The sequence below is a fragment of the Peromyscus maniculatus genome, chromosome 7, assembly GCF_049852395.1.
Source record: "Peromyscus maniculatus bairdii isolate BWxNUB_F1_BW_parent chromosome 7, HU_Pman_BW_mat_3.1, whole genome shotgun sequence".
NCBI classification, from domain to species: domain Eukaryota; kingdom Metazoa; phylum Chordata; class Mammalia; order Rodentia; family Cricetidae; genus Peromyscus; species Peromyscus maniculatus.
This window is the reverse complement of record NC_134858.1, coordinates 10365393-10383915: the sequence shown is the minus strand read 5'-3', so window position 1 is coordinate 10383915 and position 18523 is coordinate 10365393. Positions and strand designations below refer to the sequence as shown.

General features: G+C 41.4%; 1 protein-coding gene across 1 annotated transcript in view; it reads right to left on the bottom strand.

Moving 5' to 3' along the window:
• Positions 1-905: 905 nt before the first annotated feature.
• The window catches only part of Fam76b (family with sequence similarity 76 member B), an 87240-nt gene continuing 69622 nt past the window's right edge, over positions 906-18523 (bottom strand). Inside the window, exon 10 of the mRNA XM_076575664.1 lies at positions 906-990. Within this exon, the coding sequence (XP_076431779.1) occupies positions 913-990 (78 nt within the window). The 3' untranslated portion in view covers positions 906-912. The remainder of the gene's footprint in view (positions 991-18523) is intronic.

The window sequence follows — 18523 nt, the reverse complement described above, 5'->3', positions numbered from 1 at the left end:
GTTTGGTTTGGTTTGGTTTTGGTTTTTCGAGACAGGGTTTCTCTGTGTAGCTTTGCGCCTTTCCTGGAACTCGCTTTGTAGGCCAGGCTGGCCTTAAACTCACAGAGATCGGCCTGCCTCTGCCTCCTGAGGACTGTATTTTTTTAAAGAAAAGAAAGAAAGGATGTTTGGAGGAAGATGGGTTGTAGAAACTACAGGGAATTGGAGGGGAAGAATGAGAGTGTATAATCAAGACACTTTGTATGTAAGTTTTCAAGGAATAAATAAAAGTATTTTTAATGAGAAATGATCATACTTGGGCTAAGAGTCTGGAGAAGATGGGAGGAGGTAAATGTCTTTCAGGGGTAACTGCGTGAGGCAAAAGCAAGTGACTGAATTCCCCCAAATACTTAGTCAAGGCTGTCACCGGTTTCTGGACCTTGGAAGTTTAATAGAGGCAAAGATTTGGGGCAAGAGTGAAGAAGGCTGATGCAGCGCTGAAAATGTCGTTTGAGTTCTCTAATATTTTAGTTTTCTAAATAGAAATGTCAAGCAGGCAGCAAAATATACAACCAAAGAGATGTTAGAGGAGGCGGCCATGCCTGGAAGTACAGAGAACACCCCATAATGCTCCTGAGAACCGGGGCCTCGCAAAGTGCTAGCTCAGCATTCACACCTAATTGTGCCTGGACCTCTGTGTGCCCTGTGTGCCTCGGTGGCATCTGGTTCCCTGTCGAGGCTTCCTTCCTTTGTCATGCATGTCTTCGTGAAGAACCCACCCAAGCCAAACCAAAGGGTGTCACAGGCCTTCCTCAGTCACATAATAACCTGCTTTCCGTGACAATACAGGCGACTGTGAGCGGACTTGTAAGCAGGAGGCTTCTGACCAGAGACACTGGGCCCCCGGACCCGTCATCAATGCTCACCTCCTTCTCACCTCTCCAGCAGTCTTCGTTTTCTTTGTACAGGTGCCCAGCTGCCTCTCCACTCGTGCGGAGCCTTGACTTCTCTCTGTAACCAGCCAATGTTTTGATGTTTAAAGGTTTACTTATCTCCAGGGTCATTTGCTTTTTCACTTACAAGGTTGAAAGAACAAAGATTTTCAGGTTCATACAAATGATTCTCAGAGGAGGAAATGTAGATGTAACCAACCGTCTTATTAAATAAGAAACACAGAAACAATGTAAAGGAGAAAGCCGAGAGGTCAGAGCTCAGAGCTAAAATCTCACCCTTCCTCCTGCTGTCCCAGCTTCGCGAAAAGAGACCTACTTCCTCTCGGTTCGTATTTTTAAAGTATGTTGTTCTGCCTTCTCATTGGTTGTAAACCCAAACACATGACTGCCTCGTCACTGTCTGAATGTACAGCCCCCTGGGTCTTAAAGGCATATGTCTCCAACGCTGGCTGTATCCCTGAACACACAGAGATCTTATGGGATTAAAGGCGTGTGCCACCACCGCCACACTCTTGCTATGGCTCTAATAGCTCTGACCCCCAGACAACTTTATTTATTAACATACAATCAAATTAATATTTCAGTACAAATCAAAATAATATTTCAATACAATTAGATTACCACCACATTTCCCCTTTTCTATTTTAATAAAAAGAAAAAAAGCAAAAGGTTATGACTAACAAAAGAAAAACTATATACAAAAGTACAATAACTATATACAATATATACAAGTAATAAATACCTAAACAGGTATTTGACGAATCAGAGAAAATAATTCCATTATCTATCCTATTTTGATAATTCCAAGATGTATCTAATGTACTTTCTATCCTAATTAATTTTCAACTATAACTAACTAATCTTCAACCATAACTAACTAATCTTCAACTCCCTCAGAGACCCAAGAAGGGAATAATATTAGCTAACAAAAATAAAAACAGGAAGTGCATGCAAGCAACTTCCAAAAAAATTTTGTGAGTTAACAGAAACAGCCAGCTGCCTGGGCAGTCACCTGAGGTTTCTCCACAGTGTTGGGGCATCATCTTCAGCCTATAGGCTTAGTGTATCTGACAGACTCATTTGTGAAGTAGGATGTATACAAGGTCAACAGTTCAACCTCACATTGGGTGAGAGCAGTCCACGTACCAGAAACACCTGAATTCCACTAGTGTCGTGTCATGATTCAGGATTTTAAATTCTGGAAATTGTTGACAGTTTTTTAATTCAGCTGTTCATTCTTCTTGGCTGTGTATATATGGCTTCATCTCAGCATCCCCTTCTTCTCCACATCCCTCTATTAAATGCCAGTCTACTTTTGAGAGGCATGAGCTTTCAGCTGCTGTTCCATTGTACAACAGAATCCATCGGCCCTCTGCCTGTTAAGCTGCCTTCGAAGAAAAGGGCACCGTACCTTTTCCGGATGCGAAGGCCACTTCAGGGATGGGGCCATATTGTCCTGGCCTCAGAAGATGCCTTTTGATAAAGCCATAACCACACTTGTTTTGGCAAGAATCAGTAGTCCCTTGTTTCGTGATCTGTCTGTCCATTTTGTCCTGTTGATTCGAGGATACTTTGTTGTCCAGTGGCTAACTTTTGCCAGAATGAAAGTTGACTCCATATGCAGTTTCTTCAATGCCCATATTTTCTCTAAAGTAGATTGGTACTGCCAGGAGCCGACATGTCTCAAAAAAGAAAAATTTTCTAAGTTATTAAAACATTTTAAATGCCATATTCTGTAGATCTCTGAAGGGTTTGAAGATGACCTGTCTAAAACATCTCTGCTCAATTTTTAAAACATATCTAATATAACTACAAGTTCTATGATAATGTCTAACTACTAGCTTTCATTTCTTTATATCCTAATAGTTGATAATAATAACATTCAAGGATCAGAAATTTGCATTACATTGTTAAATGGATGGAATAAATACAATTAGAAATATACATATAGCATTTTCTAACAATATCAGTTTCAAATTTGTGTACAATATAAAACAATTCAATCCAATGTAAAGTATTTAAAACTAGTAATTGTCTTTTTCTTTTCTTTCTTTCTCTTTTTTTTTTTTTAAACAAGAACCTTAAATCTAATCTCCTTTGCTTAGCCTTTTTCCTAACCCTTGACAATAACTTGTAACCAACCCCCCTAAATACTGAAAATTATCCCAGACCCAAAACCCATTAAAAAGACCAAAAAACCACCCGCCCCACACCACCTCTTTGGGAATGTGGGCGTCGTATTCTTAAAATTGCTTCCTGCTGGGTATGGGCGAAGTTTTCTTTATCCTGAAAGAAAAATTTTAGGTTAATTGTCAAATTCTAGGAGAGGTAACTATATCCTTCATTATCCAGTCTGTGTATAATGCCAAAGTTGAGGGTTTATCTCAAGTCCTTATTCAAGTAGTCTTTAAGACTGGATCATCTCAGCTAGTCATCTCAAATTTGCTCTGAGCACCTTGTAGTTCAAAGCTGATCTATGGATGATGTTTGTCAGCTTAATGATATTATTATTGTCCACGTGGAATTGTTGTTGTTGTGGGGCCCCATCTTCTTTCTGGAGACTTCAGTTGATGTTAGGCCTGGCCATGATTTCCTGCAGAAAACTGATAAGAGACTCGAACACAAAAACATATATATGCAGCTAGCCTTTTTTCTAGAATTAGTTAGTACTCTATGTGACCATTCATATCTTAACAAAGTTTAAAATGTATATATATATATTAATCTTGTAAATTTTGATATAAAATTTATACTTTGAGAAAAGTTTAAAGAATCAGAATAGAATCAAAGAGTTGAGATTAGTAATAGAATAGTCCCTTAATTAATTTTGCTTTTGTCCTGTACCATAGCAGAAGATGGCTCTTATTCTGGCATGATACAGGGAGTTTGCATTTTCCTTTTAACAACATGCTTGATTTTAAAGAAGGAGAGAGCCATTCTCCAACTCCAAAGTCAGCTTTAAATTTTAATTGAACTGGGACTATTAGAAAACCAAGAGTGTTAAATCTTTAGAGAAAAGCAGAAACAAACATTTAGGAAGACATAAAATTTTTTTAGATAATATATACCCATACACCGTTTCACTCTGTTTCTTGGGATAGATGATTTGTCCCTTTTCTTCAGTTGTCTCATTTGTCCAGTGTTCTTCAGATTCCTTAACCTTCATTCTCCTAAAAGACAAAAACAAAAACTTTTCCCCAAGACTAATTTTGGGGATGTTCCTTTTTGGCAAGTTATTATCTGATGAAATGAAAAGGCATGTTTTATTGATACAAGTTAGTTTAAATTGGATGTTCATGCTGGTTGATGAACTATCACCTCCTCTAATTAAGAGGTCTCTCTTGTTCAAATCGAACCTTTATCAATTTTGATGGTACCCACAGCTTATCTTCTCCTGTAGAAACAAAAGCAAAACCACGTCCCCAATGTAATACATACCCTGGTTTCCATTCTGAGGTCAGCACATCCTTAAAGTATATAGGCTGATTTAATTCTGTAGTTTTTTCTATTATCCAATGTCTCTCTGCAGCTGTTGTTCCTTTCTCATTGGCATTCAGAAAATTCAAAGTTAGAAGAGCATTATGCAGTCTATTTCTGGGGGTTTTTGTTACCCATTTCTGTTTATTTAGCATATCCTTTAGAGTTCTGTTTGATCTTTCTATAACTGCTTGACCTGTAGGATTATGTGGTATGCCTGTAATATGCTTTATATTGTAATAAGCAAAAAACTGTTTCATTTTAACAGAGACATATGATGGAGCATTGTCAGTTTTGATTTGTGCAGGTATACCCATGATGGCCATAACTTCTAGCAAATGAGTGATTACAGAATCAGCTTTTTCAGAACTCAAAGCAGTTGCCCATTGAAATCCTGAATAAGTATCGATAGTGTGGTGTACATATTTCAATTTTCCAAATTCTGCAAAGTGAAACACGTCCATCTGCCAGATTTCATTTCTCTGAGTACCCTTTGGGTTACATCCTGCTGGTAATGGCGTCTGATTGTAGAAGGAACAAGTAGGACATTTCTTTATTATTTCTTTGGCTTGTTGCCAGGTTATGGAAAAATCCTTTTTTAAACCTTTACTATTAACGTGATGTTTTTTATGAAATTCTGAGGCCTCCAGCACATTTCCTATCAATAATTTATCAATCTCTTCATTGCCTTGTGCTAGAGGGCCTGGCAGACCAGTATGGGATCGAATGTGAGTTATATATAAAGGATGATTCCTTTTCCTGATTGTGTCTTGTAATTGAATAAATAGTGAAGTTAATTCTGAAGCATCAGGGATAAATTCTGCAGTCTCAATATGTAACACCACTCTTTCAGCATACTGAGAGTCAGTTACTATGTTGAGAGGTTCTGAAAAATCCATTAATACCAACAGAATAGCATACAATTCTGATTTTTGCACTGAATTATACGGACTTTGAACCACTTTACTTAAATTTTCTGATTTGTAACCTGCCTTTCCTTCTTTGTTGGCATCTGTATAAAATGTACGAACTCCAGATATGGGTTTTTGCCGTACAATTCGAGGCAAGATCCATTCAGCTCTCTTTATAAGATCAATTCTATTGCTTTTGGGATATTTGCTGTTAATTTCTCCCAAAAAATTACTGCAAGCTCTTTGCCAAGGTTCACTTTCTGTCCATAATTTTTCAATGTCCTCCTTAGTTAATGGTACGACAATTTCTGCTGGGTCTATGCCTGCTAATTGACGAAGTCTCATTTTTCCTTTGTAAATCAAGTCAGAGATTTTTTCCACATAAGTTTTTAATTTTTTATTTGGTTTATTTGGTAAAAATATCCATTCCAATATAATATCTTCCCTCTGCATTAATATTCCAGTAGGAGAACGCCTAGAAGGTAAGATAACCAAAATGCAATCCAGCTTTGGATCAATACGATTCACGTGTCCTTCATGCACTTTCTTTTCTACCAAGGCTAATTCTTTCTCAGCTTCAGGTGATAATTCTCTTGGACTATTTAAGTCCTTGTCACCTTCTAAGGTTTTGAACAAATTAGTCAGTTCATCATTTTTTACCCCAACAATAGTTCGTAGATGAGAAATATCTCCAAATAATCTTTGAAAGTCATTAAGAGTCTGTAGTCTATCTCTCCGAATTTGCACCTTTTGGGGTCTAATTTTTTGTAGCTCTATTTTATATCCTAAATAATTAATAGAATCTCCTCTTTGTATCTTTTCAGGAGCAATTTGTAATCCCCAGCGAGGCAAAATTTTCTTTACTTCTTCAAACATTATTTCTAAAGTATCTGCATTTGAGTCAGCTAGTAAAATATCGTCCATATAATGATAAATTATAGATTTAGGAAATTTTTTACGTATCACTTCCAATGGCTGTTGTACAAAATATTGGCACAGAGTTGGGCTATTCAACATTCCCTGTGGGAGGACCCTCCATTGAAATCTTTTAACCGGTTGAGAATTATTATAAGTAGGCACTGTAAAAGCAAATCTTTCTCTGTCTTTTTCTTGTAAGGGTATTGAAAAGAAACAGTCTTTTAAATCAATAACTATGAGAGGCCATCCTTTTGGTAACAGAGTAGGCAAAGGCATCCCAGATTGTAGAGAACCCATTGGCTGAATTACTTTGTTAATTGCCCTAAGGTCTGTTACCATTCTCCATTTACCAGATTTCTTTTTAATAACAAATACAGGAGAATTCCAAGGGCTGGTTGATTCTTCAATATGCTGAGCATTTAACTGTTCTTCTACCAGCTCTTCTAAAGCCTGGAGTTTCTCTGTTGTTAAAGGCCATTGCTGGACCCATACAGGCTTGTCTGTTAACCATTTTAAAGGTAGAGCTGTTGGTGTCTTTGGAAGATCATCAGTTATTGTGCCCTGTTCTTGTATAATATGGATGGCTGGTGACCACTCATTAGAACAATATCTTCTAATATTTCTCTCAGTAACATGTGCTAGTTTATGATTTGTTTCTGAGATTGGAGGGATGTTAATCTGAGTATTCCATTGTTGCAACAAGTCTCGACCCCACAGGTTCATAGTTATGTTAGCCACATATGGTTTTAATTTTCCTCTCTGTCCTTCTGGACCTATACATTCGAGCCATCTTGCACTCTGTTTCACCTGAGATAATGTCCCAATTCCTAACAGTTGAACGTTTACCTCCTGAAGAGGCCAAGTTGGATGCCAAAATTCTGGTGCAATTATGGTAACGTCCGCACCTGTGTCTACCAGACCAGACAACAAAACACCATTTATTTTTATCGTTAATTTTGGTCTTTGTTCATTAATAGAAGTTTGCCAAAAAATTTTCTTTATGTTTTCTCCTGAATTTTCTATTCTCTCTGTTTCATCATTCTGACCAGCATGATTTATTCCAATAGGCATTTGGTTATTTAATCGCTCTCCAGAGCAGGCATTTCCTCTATGGCTGCCGGAAAGGTTTGAACTGGATTTGCACTGGGGGCCTGTCTGAGGCCCCTCTGGGAGTTTCCCGAAGACTGAGGCAAAGGATTACCCTGTCTGTCCTTTGTTGATCTACATTCGTTGGTCCAGTGTTTTCCCTTACCACACCTTCTGCATACTCCAGAAGGAAGGGGCATTCTGTTGCCATTGTTCCTTGAAGAAACATTGTTTCTGGAAATGACCTGTCTACAGTCCCTTTTCAAATGTCCTTGCTTTCCACATCCAAAACATCTAACACTCCTCAAACCTTTTGAAATTACTTCTCCTACCCATGTATCATCATGCTCATCAGCTTCAACATTAATTGTTTCTCTAATCCAATCTTCCATAGGTGCAGATCTTGCCCTTAATGGCCTGATTATTCTTTTGCATGCTGCATTCGCATTCTCAAAGGCCAAAGATTCAATTATTGCCTTACCAGCTTCTGAATCCGAGACCGTTCTCTTTACTGCTGAAGCCAGTCTTTGTAAAAAATCTGTAAAAGACTCTTTTGGGCCTTGCTTCACCTTTGTAAATGACTCAGATTTTTTTCCTGGTTCCTCAACTTTGTCCCATGCATTCAAGGCTGCCGTTCGACATAAAATTAGGGTTTGGACATCATATAAACATTGTGCTTGTGCTGAAGCATATTGGCCTTCGCCCATAAGCTGATCCTGGCAAACTTGTACTCCTTTATCCCTCCATTGTTTTTCTATGTTTTTAGCCTCCTCCTTAAACCAAGTCAGAAATTGAAGTCTCTGGCTGGGTTCCAGAACACCTTGTGCGAGGTCCCGCCAGTCCTGTGGTACTATCCTATTATATGTTGACCAAGTGTTTAACATTTGCTTTACATATGGGGAATGCATGCCATAAGATACTATTGCCTCCTTAAACCTTTTTAAATCCAACATTTCAATTGGAGCCCAAGTATTTTGTGTAGCCATTTGATCAGGCATCTGCTGTACTGTTACAGGATAAATTAAGGGTGACTGTGTGAAAACAGGCTTTCTTTCTGCAACCTTATGATCCCGACTTGAAACAACTTCACTGTTAATTTCTTCTGTCTGAATTTTTACAGGTTTAACAAGTTCTTCTAACGCTGTTATCTTGGCACTTAAATTGACTATCTTTTTAAATATTAAAATGTGGATTATTATAGTGATGAGGTGCATAATTCCACCAATACTAATATTATATAGTTGTTCCATTGCCAGACTGCCTAAAATTTCGAACAAAAACCAATTTTCTTCCAATGTACACATAAAACCCATTTGTTTTTTAATGTGGAAAAAAATTCTCTTTTAGATAGTTTCCTTTAAAATATCTGATATATTATGACTTACCAAATCTGCGTAGAACAGTAGAAATCCGAGGGGATTTTCAAAGCAGCCACCTAGTGTCCCAGGTGTAAATCCAGAGAGAGAGAGAGAGAGAGAGAGAGAGAGAGAGAGAGAGAGAGAGGAAAGAGAGAACGCACAAGAAAGCGTAGCCGGCTAAAGCTTAAATGCAGCCACGTGTTCCCTCTTGTGCCGAGTCAAGGCTTGGGTCTGGCTTCCTTAAGCTCCGACCACGTGCGTTGGCTTTACAGGCAGGGCCCTGTTCGGCAGGGCAGGTCTGAGTTGTTTGTAGCACCGGCTTTAGGCAAGCTGCTCACAGACCTAGGCCCGGGCTAGAAGTTGCTACCCGGACTAGGACGCCAGCAGCTCGGACTAAGAAGCCGATCGCCGCCGGCCGCCGTGTGCCGCCGCTGCCGCCGCCGCCGCCGCTGCCGCCGCCGCGGGCCGCCTGCCGCCCTTGCGGGAAAGTGGACCTGCCGCCAAGCCAAGCAGTTTTTAATGGATTCTTGTCACGTTGGGCGCCAGATGTAGATGTAACCAACCGTCTTATTAAATAAGAAACACAGAAACAATGTAAAGGAGAAAGCCGAGAGGTCAGAGCTCAGAGCTAAAATCTCACCCTTCCTCCTGCTGTCCCAGCTTCGCGAAAAGAGACCTACTTCCTCTCGGTTCGTATTTTTAAAGTATGTTGTTCTGCCTTCTCATTGGTTGTAAACCCAAACACATGACTGCCTCGTCACTGTCTGAATGTACAGCCCCCTGGGTCTTAAAGGCATATGTCTCCAACGCTGGCTGTATCCCTGAACACACAGAGATCTTATGGGATTAAAGGCGTGTGCCACCACCGCCACACTCTTGCTATGGCTCTAATAGCTCTGACCCCCAGACAACTTTATTTATTAACATACAATCAAATTAATATTTCAGTACAAATCAAAATAATATTTCAATACAATTAGATTACCACCACAAGGAAATACATGTATAACCTGCCTAATCTCAACACAGGGAATGATTCTTGTCCTGTGGCTACATTGTCCACGGTTTTTCACCTTGTCCATCTTTGAAATCCCTTTGTGGGGAAACTGTTAAGTATGCTATAACACAGATAAAATTGAGGGTATTGTGCAAAGGGAAATAAGCCAATCGTGGCAGAAAAATTCCATGTGCTTGCTTGCAGGAGGTATACAGATAATTGAGCTCTTAGAAACAGAAAGTAGAATGTGGTTTCCAGGGAGTGAGAGGAGAGGCAAATGGGGAGATGTTCAGTAGGGAGAGAGTTTCAGTTTTGTAAGAGACAGATTTCAGCACAATGTGAATTTAACTTATTGAGCCATGTAGTTAATACTACTCAACTATGCACTTAATAAATGCTGAGAAGAAAACTGTGTGTTGTGCTAAACCACAGTTAAGACCTAAGAATATTGAAAGCTAAAAGAACACGAGATTTGTACAAAAAAAATTTGAAAGGATTATAACTTTGAAAACTGTTTCTCCAAAACTAAGAATTCAAGAAAACTGATCTAGGCATAAGTATCCTAAGCCCAATAAACATAAGCAGATATAACTCTGCCAATAACAGAGGACTTTGTTGGATATTGTTCTGCCAGGATTCTCTGAATAGAAAAATCAGCCTAACTGCTATTTGATTTTGACTTGGTTTGTCCATCCCTAACAGGAAGCCCAGTTCAGTCAGGCACTAAGATTTGAAGTCACTAAGAAAAAGCTCCTTCGCTTCCCTTCCCTCCTCCTTGCCAAGATCCGTCAGGCTCCTCCCCTAACAGCAATGCTAGGCATCAGTCAATGTCCATGTCAGCTCCTCCATGACTCCTCCATGACCCCCGAGTGTCAGTACGTCCCAGAGTCCCCAGCCACATGCGTGTTTCAAGTCCTCTCACTCGGCCTGCACGGCACTGGTGCTCCTGTTTCATGCTTGGCACATTCTTTTCTTTCTCTGGACTCTGTAACCACTCTTCTCCTGCTTCCCAGTCTCTTTGCTGGGCCCTATTATGTCCAGTTCCCATTCAAATGTCTTCTCTTGACCCTAAGTTTTTGTTCTGTTTCTTTGCTCAGTAATTGTTCTTTCCTCAGTAAATCGGAAACTCAACCCCAGTTTACACCTTTCAGTCTTACTTATCAATGCTACATTGAGAAACAAACAGATTTTTTTTGACTGTCCCTTATAACTGTCTACACAAAGGTGGGTGGGTCTTGGCTTAGCGTTCCAGAGACCAACCTCAGACTCACCACATCCAAATCCTTCCTTTATTCCTAAATCAGAACATTCTCTTGACAGTACTGATGTGTATTATCTTACAGACTTATCAAAGCTAGAAGAAAACAGGTGTGCCCACACCTCTCACGTCGCCATCTCTGCCTTGAAGTCTTTTGATCTTAACCTGTCTTGCCCCTAGGTTCTCTGTGAACACGCCCACGCATGCCATCGTGTCTACTGTCCCTTTCTTACCCTGTTCTCACTTCCCAGTGGACTGTCCCCACTCCTTCCTGACTTCCTGCCCCCTACGCGCACCTTGTTCCCAGTGCTCCATTCTTTACTCCGGGGTGGTCTTTCTAAAACGCCAACCAGATACAATGGCTTCACTTAACGGACTTCCTTTGCTAACTCTGCCGTTTTCTTTGTCTACCTTGAGAAAGTTCAAAGTCCTTCCCATGTGGTAAGGCCCAAGTCCCCTCCTTGCACCTTAAGCTTAGAAACAAACTAATGTACCAAAATCATCATAAAGACTTCTTTATCTTCATGTCTTTCTTTTAGACAAGTGGTTCCTTTTGTCCCTCTTCTAGTTTAAAATGTCACCCCCGCCCAGCCTGTTCTAATCCCACGGTGGCATTCTGGGTGCTTCTTTACACCATTTGCACCTAGTACAAACCAACAGCAATGAACTTGCCAGCACTTCCACGGATTTGTCCACTCCATGTCCACCCCAAGGGTGGAAGAAATGAGTCTATTCATTCTGTGCCCTTAGTACCTAATGCAGCACCACTGTAACACATTTTTAATTAAGTAATAAGTTTAATTACAGCCTATTCCTGCATATAGGTCATTGTACTTTGCTCTTTAAAAAACGAATTATTTTTATTTATGTGGATGCAGATTGTGTATATAGGGTATGTGCACATGAGTGTAGTGCCTAAAGAGGCCAGAAGAGGGTGTCAGATCCTCCTAGAGCTAGAGGTGGGTGGCTGTATGCCACCTAACATGGGTGCTGGGAACAAAACTTGAGTGCTCTGAAAAAGTGGTATGAAAACCTCATAACCTTGGGGCCCTCTCCCCAGCCTCTGCTTGTACCCCTCGTCACACCCCCCATGCCATGACTATAATCTTTGCTGGTTCCTTCATCCGCTCAGATAGTCCCTGCTTCCGCTGTCATCTCACACGCTCCCTGTCACTAGCTCTCCACCTGCTTGTCACCAACCCTCTGTCTCAGTATAATGACTATACTCTGAGGTACACACGCACGAATGAGCTGTCCCTTGCTCCTTGCTAAGAGCTGATCATATTTGGAAAGACCAACACAGAAGTACGTTGCCAGCCTGTTAGTAGTGAGAATAACAGTATCTACTATTTACTCTACTCTGGGCAACTTTTCCTTTGTGGTTTCATTTTTATTTATGATATCCCTATGACATTTACAGAGGTGTCAATACTACAAATGTCCCAAATTTTATGTGAGTAAACAGAAGCCTAAAGAAGTCAACTAATTTGCCCCAAATCTATAGATACAAAGTCAAGATTCAGAACTAGCTCTCCTTGTCTCCATATTACTCAGCTACCAAAAATATAGTGAGCTGTATAAGATAGTCAGGATTTCAGAGACTCCATCAGACAATCTACCCCAACAAACGTTTAACTTAGAAAATCCAGTCATTGTATCTGTATATGGTGACTATATGAAAACAAAGCCAGATTTTAAAAATTAATCCTTTTCCTTCTTTTCCTCCACAACAAAAATTCATGTGTACATGTGGCCGAAAGAGCAAACAGATATCCCCTTAGCTGCTCTGAAAGGTGTGTGGGTGTGTGCAAACACAATGCAACCAAGCACAGTCCAGATGACGTTTTGAAAACAGCTCTTTCTTTAGATACTCTTTACTTTTAAAAAACAAGTTTTTTACAGCAGAATGTAATGTGTGTCTGACACATATAAGCGGTGCAGCACATGTGCCAATTGCTTCCCAGGTGAGGTGAGGCCGAGGGGGACGAACTGAGCACTCCAACCTGCGGTGTGATCTCCACTCTTGTGGCATGACTTTGGTCTACCTCGTTTATCTTACAGACAGATTTTACTCAGAAAAATGTAAGTATTGCTTTCTGCAAAGCAATGCTTTACTTTGATCATGTAGCCAGTTAGAGTATGGAAATAGATTGTCTATGACTTTCTTCATTGGTGAATTTCTTTCTGATGAATTTGCTTGTGAGCTCTGCTCCTCTGTGCATTTCTCACTCCTTGAGGAAAAACCTTCCTTCCTTTGGTCAACAGAGTTGCTCAGGACTTTAAGCATGAGACATAAAACAGGTGGATCCAGCTCGATTCTAATGCAACAGACTGGATCTAGATACAGATATTCTGCTAGATGGCTTGAGTGGGGTTCTCATATGGACTATAGCCCCTGTTAATGAGACTGCGTTCCTGCCCCAGCTCTGCCCTTTTCAGAGTGGGTGATCTCCAGACAAATTCCTTGACCTCGTGGCAGTTCCTCATCTATGAAATGAAGATAACAGTAGACACCATTTTTTTGTGCCCTGGAAACGCTCAAGTGCATCACCACATGTAAAGCACCTTGGAGAGTCCTGGTGTGCCCTGTGACTAACAGCTGACAAATTTCTACATGTGATCATCAAGTTTTAGGATTCCTGGGGTTATCTGTACAGGTCAGCATTAGCCCTCTGCAGCTCCATAGAATAAGAATTCTGTACACACACCCCTCCCACCTTTAGCAGCTGAACACAACACAGAATATGTCTATTTCTGGCCACTATGGAGACTACCCAGCAGGACTGCAAATTCATGCCTCAGCAATCACTGTCAAGCCAGTTGCTTAGGAACCCAGAGGTTTCCAGAACGGTGCTCATCCATCTCTCCACTGCTTATGTGCAGTTCTCTACAGGAGGTGTCGGTATATCAGCACTCAGCACTGAGTAGGACATACCCCCATAGGAGAGATGAAAGAGGTTGTGGTTACAACACAGCACAGATGTTAGGCTACTACTGGACAATATTTGTGCAATATATTAATCATCTTCTCTTGTGTTTGACTGTCTTCTACTAAACCAGGAACTGTTTTCTCTGGCAGATTTTGCCACAACTCAAAAGCAAAGAATGAGCTACAGTTCAGCTTTGCATTTGCAAGGGAGGGTCTTGAAGCCCATGGCAAATTGCAGCCATGAATGTGTTTGCTCACCTCAGAACTGAAAGCAGTTTTATCAGAAGCTCTAGATTACAGGAAACTTGGGTATTTGTGACCTATGGGGTTTCCTGTTCTTCTAAGGATTAAGAAGAAAGTGAAAAGAACTTCTGATTTGAGGAACAACATTCAGACGAGGAGATCTAAAGATAAAGGATGGGGAGAGGCTGATCGTGGTTCTCTGAGTACGTTCTTGGCGCAGAGGCCAACTGTATGGAAGCAGGGGGACTTCATCATGATCTATAATGCAGTAAAACTCTCAGACATGTTGAAGTAAAACTCACAAGTAACTCTCTTACGTTCTGCTTTCTCAGGCTATCCAGCTAGCCTTGGAACAGCAGAGCAACAAAATATGGAAGGAGTATTTGCAAGACAAATGTGGCACTGTGCACCCAGCTTTCTCTTGGCACTTACATCACATGGAAGGGATCTAGACACTCCTGGATGTTTCGGGAAAATGTTCACTATGAATGCTGAGTGATAAATTTACTCAATCCAAATATTAGCCAGACCTCAGATGAAGAGTCTCTCAGAATTTGAAGTAACAGAAAGAGACAAAATGGGGGGGGGGCAAATGAACAGAAGACAAAAGCCAAGCTTTTTGAGAGACTTCACTGTGCATTATGTCTTGGAAAAGCACAACTTCATTCCAAAAGCCAGAGAGATGCTCAAGGGCAGATCTGATGTGAACAGAGACTACTTCCCAAGCAATGTCAGATGATGCAAGTGGAGCAGATACAAGCTGAGCACCCAAGCAGGCAGAGGGCAGCATGCAAGCAATTCACCTCCTCAGCATCCCCAGGACCCCTGTAGTTATCCAAGCCTATCCCTGAAGCCAGGTCCCATCACACTTTGAGGCAAGAGTTAGGCTATTTGGAATGGCTGATTATTCATCCAAGGGACAGTTATACTGAAGGTCAAATGTGTACTGTTTTCTAGCATTGGCAGAAATTCCAGACTGAGACAAAATTAGTCATTAAAACAAATTAAAAAGAACATCCACAGCCTCTATGCAGAGTGGCTGACCAAATTTGAGTCCTCAAGGCCTAGCCTTAAATTGGTATGAGAATCTCAAAAATACAATGTTCCAGCTATAGAGGGTTAAAAGGTTTCACAAAGAAATAATGTTTGAGGTGAATTTTGAGGAGATAACAGGAATTATCCAGTTAGAAGGAAGTTAAAGTATATTTTAGAAAAAAATTAAAAAGCCATATGAGTCAAATAATTTGGGTCAAAGCAAATACAGCATTGTCTGGAAAAGCAATGTTTTTGGAAGGCATTGGGGGTGGGGAAGGTGCTTACTCAGGAGAAAGTGCAAGCTTGAGGACCTGTGCTCACTTCCCACATCCACACAAAAAGACCGACACGACGGTGCACACCCGTGGAGACAGCAGGATCCCTTGCTGACCTGTCGGTCTCAATAATCAATGAGCTGCAGGCTCAGTAAGAGACCCTGTCTTAAAACATACGGTTGAGAGCGACTGAGGAAGCCACCACACTGACCTCTGGCCTCCACACACCAATATAATACGTGTGTGCTCCCATGTCTGCATGCACACACATACGTGAACACGTGTGTAGATACACACCAAGAGAAAACTGAAAGAAAGGAGCATAAGAGCAACTGTCTTGAGCAGGTAGACTGCAATACACTGCCTGTAGCTGTGAAGTCATTGTCCTACAGGGTCCTCCAAGTGGCTGGGGACCAAATAACATCCCCTGTTCTTCAAGGTCTCTGCATTCTGCATCAGGGATGCACCTCTGTTATAATTCACTCCGAGGTGTAATCTACTCACTAGGGCACCCACTGGTGCCTTAGCCTAGGGATGGGAGGCACCACCTTAATTTCACACAAAAACTTCATATACATTAACAGAGAGCTTTAAAATACGGCCAGCTCTGCAAAGCCATGTGAGTTAAAGAATTTGATCTTGAAGAACAGAAAGGAGCTACTGAAGGGTCCTGAGCAGGGGGTGGGTGGACATAACAAAAGGATGAGTTCCAGCAGCAGCTGTATGCAGGCTAGATAAGGAGCCCAGAGACTCCAGAAGTTACTGTAGTTGACCAGGCATGAAGCAAAAAGGGAGATTCGGTGGTATCCATGGTAACAGAAAGAGAGAGATAGGAAGATGATTTTGAAGGCAGAAACAACAGGACTTGATTACTGATTGGCTGTGAGTGTGTGGAAGAGGCGGCCGTGATAAATGACTCCGGGGTTTGTGCTCAGGAAGCTATGGGAATAAATCTGAAATAGGAACGCTAATCAGAGATGCTGCTTTGAGAGGGAAAATGGAGAGTTAGGTTTAAGGCATGCTGAATTCCACATAATGATGGAATACATGAGTAGAAATGTTCTCTGTACATCAGAAAGGATAAGTTTAGGACATTTCCTCTTTTTTTCTCACCCTCGCCTCTTTAGTTTTAAATGCATATGAGAATGCTGTTTGGAAAAAGGGGATCTGGGGGATAGATTTGTGCCTTCTTTTATTTGTAATAAGCTGTTGAAGAAGACCTTCACCAGCATCATCAAGTGAACACAAAGAATTACTCAACATGTACTTGTGCTTGCCAGTTAAGTAGATACAACTCACAATAACAGATTCTGAACCTCTGACAGGTCTCCAGGCTTAGAGAGCTGACATTTAAAGGCCAGTCATGAGAGAAAATGGAGGACAATAATCCTGACCTACGTGAGGTTAAAGTCCATACGCTACATGGGGAAACCATGGAGAGGAAGGATGTGGTACCAAGTCAGAGCAGTGGGGCTCAGGGTGATACTGAGGGTTTGAGATAGAATTCCTTTTTGGATAGGGCTAACTTAACTTATCCTTTCCTTAGCAAGGAAAAGCAGATTGAGGATGCTGCTTACGTAATAATTATTCATTTATCTATGACCCAACTTTATACTACCTTATCACCTTCATGGATTCTGTAACATATGCAAGACTATGAGGCTGACCTGCAGCAAAACTGGACCTCATACACAAATCCCCAGTTGAATCATTCCAGTGAAGATGAGAAAGTCCACAGTGTTTCATAAGGAAATTTAGCTACTTATTAAAAATACCAGAGAGTAAGGATTCCCAAAAGAGGACTGCTGGGGGCAGTGTCTTCAGCAAGCCTCCTCCCCATGGACAAACAGTTCTGCCCCATGAAAGATTCAAAGCAGGTGTCCCCACCCTTCTCATGTGAATGGCACATGCCTTCATAGGCATATTTCTATTTACCCCAGGAGCTAGGTCTCTAGATTTCACAGAGGACTTGTTCAGCTCTTTCAACTGAATGGGGCAGGACTGTGCATCCAAGGGATACAGTGACAGCATCTTACAGAAGAGCAAAGAGAGGGGGAGGGAGGTGGGTTTTCTCCCCACGTTCCCACTATCCCAGCCTAGTGCAGTTGTACCAGTGTATTCGGAGCTGGGACAGAAGTGACCAGGCTCAGGGCATGTCACTCCACTTCCACACCTGTCTACTGTGCTGTCAGGAGAGTTGGTCAAGCCTTGTCTGGATGCCGAGGAGATTAAAAAGCTCCATCAAGATTAAAAGGCTCCAAGGCGCCACTCGCAGAGTCCAGTGGGATAGCAGGGGAGTGAAGGTCCCATTCTCCTATGCTGGCACCCGTCCAGCCCCCAATCTCACCTAACAACAAGCTGGATTGACTGTCTATAAATTGCAGACATTGATTCTTCACATTTAACCTTTACATAACATGTTTTCTTTCACTACAGTAGAGGGACTTTCCTACAGCAAGGATCTTTATCTTTGCAGCTAGCTCAGTGTATGAAGTTTGGTTTCTTTTCTGCCTGGCAGTTTCCTCCAGAGCCTAAACCTTACCAGCATTCTATGACTCACAGCTGCAGTTCTCATAAGTCGATGCTGAGTGCTGTCTCTGACGCTATTAGAATTGGTGGATTTAAAAGTCTCAAGAGAAAAAGAACGCAGTTACACTTGAACTATGCGGGATGTTCCCACTCTATCCCTTCTTTTCTTTTCTCTTTTGCTTTCTACTTGCCCACCTGCTTGTCACAATTCCTGTTCTCTGTAACTCTCACACTCTCCACAACACATGGCCTCTTATCAGGAGGATTCTGTGGTCCCCTCTTCTCTCTCTCTCTCTCTCTCTCTCTCTCTCTCTCTCTCTCTCTCTCTCTCTCTCTCTCTGTTTGCCCATTGCACCCCATGTGCTGCCCTCCCCCGTCCCAGGGCAGCCTGGTCTCAGTGCTGCTCCTCTCCCTCAGCCCCAGTTACTTCCTTTCACCAGTTTTATGTGCTCTGCTAACTTCCCGAGAGCAAACCTGCCTGGTATTCCTCAAGGGTCACACTCCATGAAAACTGACGGTAGTGAGACAGAGTGTATTGTGCTTTCGATGGAAGAGCCTGAGTGGGTATAGATGTC